This window comes from Polyodon spathula, chromosome 13 (genome assembly GCF_017654505.1).
Source record: "Polyodon spathula isolate WHYD16114869_AA chromosome 13, ASM1765450v1, whole genome shotgun sequence".
Lineage (NCBI taxonomy): Eukaryota > Metazoa > Chordata > Actinopteri > Acipenseriformes > Polyodontidae > Polyodon > Polyodon spathula.
In genome coordinates this window covers 18565120-18577932 of record NC_054546.1, presented here as the reverse complement: position 1 = coordinate 18577932, position 12813 = coordinate 18565120, and the positions used below count along the sequence as shown (strand labels likewise).

The window sequence follows — 12813 nt, the reverse complement described above, 5'->3', positions numbered from 1 at the left end:
TGGTAGAATACTGTAGATCAATATTAAACAGCTGTCTACGGGTCTGACACGTTGGATTAACTTTCCTTTAGCTTTTCTGGCAGTACACTTCTGTGATGTAGATGAGGCTGGCGCTTAATATAAAGACACTTGGCTAATCTAACCTGCATTACATATTTCTATAGAAGGTAACTGGAACTGAAGAGCAGTTCTGAACTCAGTCAAGCCACCTTACTCTATTATTTGAAGCACTCGGCATGATTGCAAACATGGTACAAAGTTACATTGAAACATGCAGCTGTATGTCTGACACATGTTAACATACTGTAAATATCATGATCAACTACAATCTACATTATTGTGACACTGATGGCTCTGATTCTGCATTGACAGATCTACAGCTGGGATGTAACTGACATATTTTACTGACCTTTTTTTTTTTTTTTTTAGAAACATATAACATAACAGTTCTTCCTGTAAGTAAAAGATATTATCTATTTAAACAAACTGCAGCACTATCTAAGGCTGTGTTTGTTTTGTGTTAATGAGCTGGTGAGTTGTAGACAAGAAAGCCAATGATGATTTCCCTTTGATATTTAAATTGCTTTGAACTTGAAGCCAAGCTGTTCTTGCACAGTTGTCTTTGTAATAAAGTACTTCTTGCATTTCAAAGAGGCTGAATGTTATCCAGAGAGTCTTTATTTTGTTCTTCATTTCTGTGTTTTGAATTTTTACATAGAGAACAAGAAAACAAATCCACTTTTCCAATGCGATGAAGCCAGTTTGTCTAAAGCTTGTCATTTCATATTGGTGAATTGAAGTACAATGAGATGTTCAGTTTTAGGTGTGTTAAATTCAAATGTGTTTATCGAACTAAGGACATGTCCTCTTTTGTCTTGCAGAAAGACTCAGACCAAAATGTCCCTGCCCAGCAGTCTTACGTTGTGGTCGTGGCTATTGATTTTGGCACCACATCCAGCGGTTATGCCTACAGCTTCACTAAAGAGCCAGAATGCATTCACATTATGAGGTGAGTGCTACAGTGCAGCAAGATCCTCGTGGTATGCAAGAGGGAGCAATCTGTCAGGGCTGTCTGTGGGAGGCTAAAGGAGTTTTGTAGATTTCCTCAAATGCCTAACTTCTGAAACAGGGGTCAGAATTATTATCCCGCTTTTAATTGGCATCAAACAAAGAGTTTAGTGGTAATGGTGAAGCCTTTGGCTTAATTGCAGCTAAAGTTGATGAATCTGTATTATGAAGTACATTGTCCTGGAAAACAGATGTTAATCCGTAAGTTTAAAAAAATAAATAATAAATGTTCTTCCATGTACCGCCTCTTGTGCATAGAACACTACAGCAGAATTTACTACAGCATGCCAAAAGCAAAAAATAAAGTAGCTTAAAACGTCATTTTAATTTCCCTTATGTGATGGTGTTTGCAGTCGTTCAGAGTGGTTCCGTTGGTCGGATATTGATATCATCTTTCTCTAATCCTGCCTTTATGTTGCTTTGAAAATACTTTGAGCTAGAACTCCTGCGAAGTCTCGAGCAGCTTCCCTCATGCCAATCGAATCGGCCACACCCATTTGTTGTCTGAATAAAACTGCTGCAGTACAGTACCTAGTAAGAGTACACTCAAACAAAATACACACAGGTCTACATGTGCAAGTCATTTCTTTCAGTTCCAAGACTTCATGATATAAGGTATTCAATAATTTGGTACAATTAGTTTGTGATGTCATAAAAATTCTGTTTATTTGTCGACTGAGCACATTCAGATAGCTCTGAACTCATTGGGGCTTTAGAAAAAAAAAATTAAAACAACGTTTAAGGTGCATTTATGATTGTGTGAACAATAAGGTCTGAAGAGAGCACTCAATCAACTGTATTGTAATACATGGTGTGCGAGGTGTCTCTTATTGTAATCTCAGCCCACTGAATTGAACAGAAAGACAAGAGCTGGACACAAACCACTAAATCCCACCCCTGCAGCCACTATTCAATGTTATAGTAGTACTTCAAATAAAGAAACTTTTCAAACTAAATTGGTAAAAACTTAAATGTTGAATTGTTAGCCTATATGATTTACTGAGTTTCTTTTTAGTACAAACATTTTTTATTTAGTGTCCCCCTGAAGGGAGCTTGTATGAATTTTCAAATCAAATAACACCAATACCATAGCTTGTAAATTGTAATATTTCCAGTGTTGTGAAAATTCTTCTGTCAAAATGTAACGGCACCCTTAAATTTGACCTGTGACCTAAAATATATTGGGGCCATGTGAACTTTCCAGAAGATAAAGACTTAATGCTTTTTCAGGCTTCATACTCTGTACAGAGTGGCATTCTGTGATTCTGTTGGTCGTGGTTGACCATGGTTATGGTACAAGACATTTATTTTGAGACAGTTATTTTAATAAGCTGCCGCCGCAACGGTTTTCATTCATGTAAGTTTAGCACTGCAGATCAACTGGCAACCTTCGTTCCTGTTGTTTAGTCAATAGTCTCTTTTCATTTGAAGAATCTCAGCAGCAGACATTGCCAAGCAAATCTCAGGTAGTGACTTTGTATTTTCAGGGTTATAGTCATTTGCACAAAGGAGTGTAAGCCCTTCTTTGTCACATGGCCGGCTTGAAAAAGTGTAGAAGTGTTGTTAGAGCTGGACACCTAGAAACACAAATGTGGATGTGAAACGAAAATAGGAAGCCATACATATTATTTTAAAATCTTGTCGAATGCTGTTGGGGTCACCTGGGTCTAGCACTCTGCTTTCCATTTTGTATCACAGCTGAATTTATATAGTTTCATAGTTACACTGGCCCCATAATTCTGGGAGACTTAGACAGGTCAGGTTTCTGAACACACCTTTCTTAACTGCTGCTTAATTGATTTTATTGGATGTGTGAATTGTATGAACTGTCGCTAAAGGAACAGAATTGTTTTGCTAACTAGTTACTAACACACCTGTCCAGGGATGGTAATTAATTCTTATGAGGATCGTTTCCATCAATCAGACCGATACAGCTTGCTGATTTGCTGTATTTGTCTGATTGGGGAGGGACTATGTGAAGCAGGAAGAAAAATTGCTATTTTGCTATTACTATTTTGATAGATACTGTTTACCATATAAAATTTCAAGTAATACAATTTTAATTCATGCTATAATGCTCTCCCGATAGAATCGCCACCACAATTAAACAACAACACATTTATTGAAGCCGCTCATGCAATTCACACCCACTTTACTTGTTGATTTAAAACTGATTTATTTGTGGTTTAGTGGCGAGTTAGAAAAAAAAAACCTGACCTGTCTTAAAGTTTCTCAGAATTATGGAGCCAGTTGGCAATGCTACTACAAAATGTGCGCTGAACTTTGAAGCATTTGCACGGATGATACAAAGCTGTGTAAAAATGATTTCCAGCTCTTTATGAAACACTGACGTCCAGTCTGCCTGTTGTTTTTCAAAGTTCTAAAAAGAATAAAACTTAAAAAATGTCAGCTTGTCTGATGGGATTTCTGCCAGCACTCTGCATACTGGCTATATTCAGAGTTTAAAGTTTAGGCTTGCCAGAAGTCTTTCAGGCCATCAACAGGAGTATTTTTTAGTAAAGACATGTCTTGTAAAGGCACTACACAGTACAGTGCAGGGCGAGTCAGGCAACCAGGAGCTTGTAGGTTCAAATCCTGACCATTCTGAGTTGACGATCTTGGCTGGAGACCCAAATGGAATACTGCATTGGCCTTTAAACTCCTGTGGGATAAATTGGGTAAGCCTTCAAGGTTCAGTTCTTTGGCAATGTCTCCTGCTGGGATTCTTCAAATAAAAAGGCTGTTGACTAAACAGCAGGAACGACGGTCACCAGTTGATCTGAAGTCCTAAACTTACTGAATGAAACCGCTTATCTAATTGTCATGAAACTTTGTATTAACATTATTTTGCAAGTTATTGACAATATCAGATTGACCCTCAATAAATCAATTAAGCTCCAGCCACATTATGCACAAGGATTCTGCAGGGATGTAATTAACCCCATCCCTGCCAAACTTTAGTACAAAATTAATAACACACACATAAATACACACACACACACACACACACACACACACACACACAATTTACAGTGGCAGGACTTCTGCCCCGCCACACACTTTTACATTTCTGCATATATGTGGAATCACTTATCAAATTGTGATTAAACATTTCAGTACCATTTCTTATTCTGTACTGTTGTGTACATACTGTTGATCCATTTTGTAGTCAACATTTTCATTTTGAGTTCTTGTGGTACATGGGTCTCAAAGGACATTTTGCAGTCTGTAATTGACTATCCCAGTGGGGAAATGTTGTTGGAAACTACGCATTGTGCCGCTACTGATAAACCATTTCAGATAGCAACTTCTTATGTTAAGTCTTACAAAAAACCCTCAACAGAATTATGACCAACATATATTTCACAAAGTTGCTGAAACCACTGTGTCAGAGCCTCACATCTCAGGTGGTGACTTCATATGTTATATAAATCCTATAGGCTTTACCATATGGCAGCCATGTTTGAAGCCATGTAATGGTACACCACTGTATTATATGATTTTCTCAATTAAGTTACATTCCTGGTGTTGTCCAGTGTTAAACAAACAAACAAACAAACAAACAAACAAACAAACAAATAAATAAATAAATGTGCCTACCACTGGCCAACTCAATTCTACAACGCAGAACCTTTGGTCTAGTATATTATTATTATTATTATTATTATTATTATTATTATTATTATTATTATTAAATGGGGTGTGGTTCTGAGGTGAAAGGTTGAGTAAAAATAGTTGGAGAACCCTATTACCGAGCAGGCTTTAGTGATTACAGCAAAGCACTTTACTGTGTATGTATTCTTGCAATATATTTTTATATTGTATTCATGTAGAGTGTGACTGAACAGAATACACATTTCCACTTGAGCCTTTCAGTGACTATTGCTGTTTGTATATCACTCTGCAGAACATCTCCATCAATTAAGCCATGTGTTTATACTGCCGCATAATCCTTTTCCTCCTCCTTACTAAACTCAGACATACAAAATAAACAGTGATATCAACCTAGAATCCTGGTTTTATTCAGTCGAATTGGCTGATTTTTGAGTTTCAAAACCTAAAAATAAGCTTGCATCAAATCCCATTTAAATTAAATAAAGGGAGTGTTTTCACACAATATTATTTTGGCATCTGACTTAACCATCATGTTGTCTGTTTCTCTTCCTCCAAACCCAATGCAGTGAAACTTTGCTATCAAGGACAGTTCGTTCTTGCTAACTGTTTTGTGAGTTCCGGGAAGTGGCTAGCTGTCTTTGGCAATGCTGTAACATTACAGAGGGAAAGGGGAGTGTTGTGTATGGAATGGTTTATGAAGATACAGCGTGTTGAGTTCTTACATTTGAAAAGCAATGTGCTGTAGTTGCTGCTGTCATTCTGCAGATGTACTCTTGAGAAGTGGGTGTTGTCTCAGTGTGCCTTTTCACAGTAAAATGAATTGACTAAAAAGCTAAAGTGTTTTGCTATTATTGTGTATTGGGTTATTTCTGGCATTTATTGCAGCTTCCCACTAACTCAAAAACGGCTGCATTGCAGTGGAGCACAAACAGTAGCAGACTGAAGATTCACTGAGAAATGCATTTGCCATGGTGCTGTGCTCTGTGATATTTTTACATTCAATGAGTTATGCATGCTGTTCTGCTATGCAGGTCTCACAGTTTTGATAGAAGCACACTATCAAACATGTATGATCACCCACTGGTATTGAAATCCCCTGTGAAGGGGGTATAGCGGAGGCGGTCATATGTACATGTACTGTATCTGGAAAAATGCTTATCCAGTCATTATGAAACTGTATTAACATTATTTAGCACGTTATTTAGAATATCAGATTCTGGGGGTTAATGGAGTTTTCTGTCTGTTCATCCAGTTTCTGTGCCACGCTCATGTTTTCGTAAATCTGAATAGTTCCTTATCAAATTGTCATGAAGCATGGTATTTATTTTTCTGTACTATTCTCTATATACTGTTGATATATGTCTTGTTTATCAACCATTTCACTCTACCGATGGCTTTAATTTAGGATTTACAGCTGTGGCGGGGTATGTGTGTTTTACATGTGTCTCCTATAGGGAATGGCACATGTGGGAATAAAGGATAGAAATGCAAAACAGATATGACTTATAACACTAGCTGTAACCACTTTAATCAACTGGGAAGTTATCTGAAAGATCAAAAGTCCTTCTCTGTTGATTAGTGACATAATACACGCTTCAGCCTGCTTCCACAGCTCAGTTGTAAAAACGTACATGTCACAGAGCCAGGGCTACTAATATTAATGTTTCATTAAAATGTTTTAATTTCATTTAACTTGCTTTCCCTTTATACAGTGTGTGCTGTAGCAGATGGACATCACTGTTGGGAAGAGGCTATTTATAAATCTTGGTCTTTTTCTGTAAACAACTGAAACCTGGCAGTGGCAGAGATATTCAGAGCAGTGTTGGCCTGTGAGGTCAGGAGGTTGATTATCCATAATGGGGTGGAGAGGAACATGTACGTGTCACACATATATTTTAGCACAATTGTAGCTGAAAGAATAATTCCATGCATCTTACCTGTTTGCACTTCCATTGGTTACATATGTCTCAAATGTATGTTTATTTTAAAAAATGATATCTGCTACTACTTTAGGTTTAAAGGGGATTCATTTTTAGGCACAGGACATCTGTTACACTTGCACATCATGGGTCACCTCTCTAGTGTCTTCTGGGTCAAAGCATGTTACTGGCTGAAACCATGTCAGTCAGATTTGAAACTGGCACAGGTGAGACCTTTTATAGGTGATATTAAGCTTGACTTTGTTTGTACGTGTGCACACCTTGCTGTCCTGGGCACCATGCTGACAGGCTGCTGCTGTTTCTGTGCAGGCGATGGGAGGGTGGGGACCCTGGAGTGTCCAATCAGAAGACCCCCACTACCATCTTGCTGACTCCAGATGGGAAGTTCCACAGCTTTGGATACGCTGCCCGGGACTTCTACCATGACCTGGACCCCAGCGACTCCAAACACTGGCTGTACCTGGAGAAATTCAAAATGAAGCTGCACACCACCAGCGTAAGAGCGCAGGCCCCACTGACCCCCTTCTGAGCAGGCACTGATTTACATGACCTCGCATTGAGATAAACTGGGGCTTTAGACCCCCCGGCTTACTACATGTGTCTGTAGTCCAAGATTGGTCCTTGTCAAACCTGTTAATATCACTCCTATTGATTTATTATCACCATATTGAAGTGTCTCAATCAGACTATAATGGGAGTCGACTGGGACAACAAGCTCCTGATAATATCAATTTGGAACTGGGACAGATGAATAAATACAGAAAGTAATAGCATTTACCCCACTCAGACCCTCTTTTTGCTAAATATCTCGTTACCCCTTGACTATTGTTAAACCTGTTTAGTATCTCTCCAACTGATGTTGCCCCATATGCTCTTTATCAACACCCTGACGGGTTTCAGCAAGGTGGTTTCAGTTCCTGATATGACAATAATGACTGTTCATTATCACTTAAAAGTGATCATTATAATCTTGAATCCTTTTTTAAATAGCATGAATTGCGACTTTCTCTGTTAGCAGTTTTTCCTCGCAGTTTTAACTCATTTTCTCTAGTTGGCTTTTTAAATAAATCTTTATCACTGTTCTCTACCTCACCACTCAATGAAAGTGTCTTTCCAATATCCAGTTTAGTTGCATGATGGCTGTATGTTCTATCAAGTAATCCCATGTCTTCAGCAAGACCTTCGCAGCTTTCCTATCCATTTCTCCATAGACTCTATCGACAGAGACAGAACTGCTGGCGGCCAACGGGAAAAAAGTCAAAGCCCTTGACATCTTTGCATATGCCCTGCAGTTCTTTAAGGAGCATGCATTGAAGGTACCTTAGCACAAGTTCTTGAGTATCTCAATATACAACTATTGGCAAAAGTTTTGCGTCACCCTGAAGAATGAACTAATTTTGCTTCATAAAGGTGAATGAAACCTGCTGAATAATGTTAAGTTAACATATTGAATTACATACCACTTTGTAGTTTTTCGTATACTTAATGAAATACTGACAAAAATGTAAAAATGGGACATTTCGAAGTGTAACATGAAATACTGTTGTGGCTTCCGGTAGACTTTTGCGATAGTAATTTTGTAGTTTCTTTGATTACATGATGTTTAATAAAATGTATAAATTATATTAATATAGTCTCGATAATAAAATAATTATTAAATTATAAAATAAAATAAAAAAGGTGATGCAAAACTTTTGGCCATACCTGTAGGTCATGGGGACCCAATAATTTAACGGGTTTTGGTCAGTGTTAATGGTTATGACCAGGGATTTTACCTGGTGGCTGACAGTCATATTTTTCCTTTGGTTTCAGGAGCTGAGTGACCAGATAGGATCAGAGTTTCACAGCTCTGATGTGAGATGGGTGATCACTGTACCAGCCATTTGGAAGCAGCCAGCAAAGCAGTTCATGAGGCAAGCTGCGTATAAGGTAAAGTTGATCTTCTGGGAGGTGAAACCCATGGGTTTTATTGACATCTATAGACAATGTAACCATCTCTGGATAAGTCATGAAAAACCCTGACATACAGTATTTTTGTCATGGGTGAGCAAAGTGATAACAATTTAGCCCTTGCCTGTCATGAATTTTCATAGATTGTAACTAGGGCGTCTGATTTTCGGGTGAATTTTGTTTCCAGATTCGAGTGAATGATTCTTTAAAAATCGGGTAGAATTATTTAATGAAAAAATCAGGAGAAATCAGGTGGATTTTTTTAATATGTAATCAAGAAAGAATAAATATTTGGTAGAAATCAGGTTTTATTTAGAAAGAAATAAACAAATGCTTAAGCACAAACTGTTGACAAAAAAGTTGTCAGCATTTTAAATCCCCAACATATGTATATTTCCACATTTCCTCGCTCTCTCTCTCTCTCTCTCTTGCTTTTGCTCTCTCACTCTATCTCACACATACTGTATATGGAGGCATTTCTCCATTATAATCAAGTTTTGTTTTGTAGTGGAGTTGCAAGTATAATTGCACACAGAACATACAGAAAACTAAACAACTTTACTCCATGCTGTTTTACAATGAGAAACAATCGACTGTTACATCTAAATGCTCTTGGCTTAAACACACACTCATAAAACAAATAACTCGGGGGGGGGGGGGGGGGGGGGGGGGGGGGGCAAAAAAAAAAAGTAAAAAGCTATATTGCTTTAATTTTGAGTCAAGTTTAATTTAGTCAAGCATGATCTTTGTTTGCACTGAGAGAATAACACACTTGACACTGGAGAAAGTTCAGTGTCAGTCAGTACTGAGATTGTTGTATCCAGGTCGGTCCTTGAGATGATTGCTCTATAGGGCTAATTTGTATTGAAAAAAGTGTTTGTTGCTTTTGGGATTGTTAAAAACAGGTGTTCATTATAGAAAGGTTCGTTGTAGTGTTAGCCTGTAGCCTGTTTTAAATGATATACAGTATGCTTAGCAATATAATGTATTTGCATTGCAGTATGTGACAATGAAAATGGAGGTATAAACAGTGGATGTAAGTCATGGTGGTCTGCAGTATTGTTTCTTGTTGCTGATGGCTGTATTTCCAGCTGTGGTGGAGGATGAATATCCCTGACATGCTTTTTTAGTTCAATAGAGCAATTTCACTTGTTAGAAGTTATGAAAACTTACTTCAAAATGTGTTCCTGGTAATCGGTATTGTTTTTATTTTAAAATGCAGTACAAAACTAGCAGGCAATAAACCATGACCGAAACAATATGCTTTGGTTTTCTACATTAAGCTCAGAGGCATGGCATACAGTAGATGTACTTCAAGCTAAACACAGTGAACCAATGTGCTGAACTTCAAAAGGACTTCTGTTTCGACCCCTGCCTGGCTCCCTGTGAAAATGAAACCCAGAAAATAAGCAACCCTTTCACGAAACCCCCTGAGTAGTTTGGTTTTCTCATTTTTCACAAGTGGTAGTCTTCCAGCCTCCATATCACAAAATGTAGCCCCCTCATCCTCTGAGCGTCATGTGGGCAGGCCCTGATCCGCTGAAAGAATTTCGAGCAGCCTAACCAAGAGAAATAGTGTTGTTCGCATCCAGATGGAAGTATTTCACTTTCATGCTGATGCTTGGAGGCAGTTTAGGTAGACCCTGGAGAGAAGGCAGGAAGGCAATGCAAACATAATCTAAAATAAAACAGCTGTAGGCAAACCACTGATAGGCCTTGTGAAATGGTATAAAGTAGGTATTTGCTTGTCTGTAATATGTACAGCGCAGTACTTTTTCTTTGCCAGCAATTCCAATGAAAGGAACATTTAAAGAGATTGTTGGGCCTGGTCTCAGTTAATTTTACTAAACTAAACAAAATGATTCACAAAATGATTGACCAGAGTAGCAGTCATTCATTTGAGGCAATTCATTGATAAATACTGTTTTTCAGTTTTTATTTTTAAAAGTTGGTCCCTTACACCTCCATAGTTAGCAGTAGTCAGAGACTTATAAGGAATTTTGAATGAAGCAAGCTGCTTCTGGTATCATAGTCTTAACACTATTATGTTTATTCACACCCCTGAGGATGCATATCACACTAGTGGATATAGAGCAGGCAAGTGCATGTACTATACATAAGTCAGTTTGTCACAGTTTCACATTGTGCTTAGATCTAAAAGTGCTAGTCCCCTTGTCAGGATATATAATGTATTATAATCTCAGGGTTAATGAAGGGTGTTTTTCTGTCAGTTAGACTGAGTTTCTATTGTATCTAGGTTGTCCAATTGTGATGAAACTCGCTAACCTTCTTTAGTACCACATATCGAATAGATCCTCATTTTGGGGTATATGGGGGCAGTCTGTCTGTCCAACTGTCTTATCTGTATGCCACACTTATATCTAAAGAACAGCTCATCCAACTGCGATAAAACTTGAAAAGGGACATATTAAGTTATTAAGCATGTCACAATCTAAAGGTTGTGGAGGCACCCTGTTTATCTGTATGTCAGGTGTTTACATGTACATGCTGTGTGTTGCAACAGTGTGACATTTACTCCTAGACCTGATAATTGTACCCAATTTTTTTTTTTTTTTTTTAATTTATATTTTCTTATTTCAGAGTGTTTTAATTTGACTTATAACCTTTGTGCACAGCACCACACAACCCCCTTTGATACATTACAACATTTCTAAACTGCTGTTTAAGAACAACAATGTTGATGTGAACCACAGCTCAGGATGCTGAAGACAATAGCGGTGCGCGGAGAGAGGGGGTCGCTTCCTGCACTGTGAGCTCATTGGGTGTTCCTGCACCACAGCCAACAACGTTCACAGTCAAGATGCTCATCAGCATCCTTCGATTTATTTACAACCAACAGCCAGTGCTATCTCAGCATATCAACCTTGCAGTGAAAAACATCTGCCTGCCTATTTACTAGAGGGTAACGATTTATCATGTATTCCTTGGGATATACCTTAGCCTAACAGAGGCATGTCTCAAAAGCACAACACAGTCAATGTAGTTCACCAAGTAGTTCTTTAATTAATAATGTGTTTTTATAGTAGGTATATATATACTTTCTCTAAGTCATTGACCATGAAATGTATTAGAATTCACAACGTATTTCGAAGATCGACATTAGTGTAACGTTACATCCTTACGATTTACTAACCTTTCATGTCGAGGCCTCCACTACTGTCGTATTGCAAAGCCACCAACCATTTAATGGCTCACAATTACATTCTTAATAAACAAAATATTACCAGAAAATATTAACTACTTTGAAGGGTTCATCTCTAGGACACGCCTTAACTTTCTACTTCTTCCTACTTCCTGTTATCTTACCTCGTTAGATTCTGCCTTTCTCTAACCCACAGTGTACAATTTCCAGGTTTTTGGTTTAGTTTCACTTCCATTTCAATTTGATTCTTCTCTGCCTACGTGACTAACAGAACTTAGCAATAAATGACCTCTCCACATCCACAAGGTTAATGTCTGCTACATGAAAAAACAGCATACACCCATTTTTCTTAAAGGGACCATTAAGAGATTTACACAGTTTATCACTTTGGATGAAGACTACGTGAGCCCATTGGTATAACAATTTGGGGCGTAAATCTATTTTTGGGGGGAATCCACCCGACCAATGAAATACTTTGATTTAAGTTCAGAACTAAGCACCAAAAAATGAAGAAATGAAAAACCAGCTAAGAGAAATAAACTCATGTAATGGCAATAAATGTGAGAAAAGAAGAAATCCTAGTTTTTGTGTTGGATACATTTGATAACATTCATTCAAGCCTTATGACTTCAGTATAGTTTGTCAGTGCTGCAGACTGGCCTTGTCTCTGGTATCCACAGTGGGGATTGGAGTACAGTGATTGTGCAGGAATATATTGTAGTGCAGCATCTGGAAAGACTAACTCTGCGTCCTTAATGCTGCACTTTCATTTTTCAGAGGAAACTTTTTATGTGAGGCTATGGCAGGCTGCTTTATATTCCTACATGTTGTACTCATTTGAAACCCATACCGAGATTCACTTATTTTATGTGTGTGTTGCTGGGGATGGTGATTGTCTTCAAATTTTGCTATGTTTGGCATTTGCCCTTGTTCTGAGTGGGTCTGGATTATGTTGCTCCTACATTGATTATATATATATATATATATATATATATATATATATATATATATATATATATATATATATATATATTATATATATATATATATATAGTACTGTGCAAAAGTTTTAGGCAG

General features: G+C 37.7%; 1 protein-coding gene across 2 annotated transcripts in view; it reads left to right on the top strand.

Annotated features, from left to right (window-relative positions):
- The window catches only part of LOC121326003 (heat shock 70 kDa protein 12A-like), a 57515-nt gene that overhangs the window by 21147 nt on the left and 23555 nt on the right, over positions 1-12813 (top strand). For both annotated transcript variants that reach the window (XM_041269132.1, XM_041269131.1), the window contains exons 3-6: positions 882-1009; positions 6933-7119; positions 7835-7939; positions 8436-8552. In XM_041269132.1, the coding sequence (XP_041125066.1) occupies positions 882-1009; positions 6933-7119; positions 7835-7939; positions 8436-8552 (537 nt within the window). The remainder of the gene's footprint in view (positions 1-881; positions 1010-6932; positions 7120-7834; positions 7940-8435; positions 8553-12813) is intronic.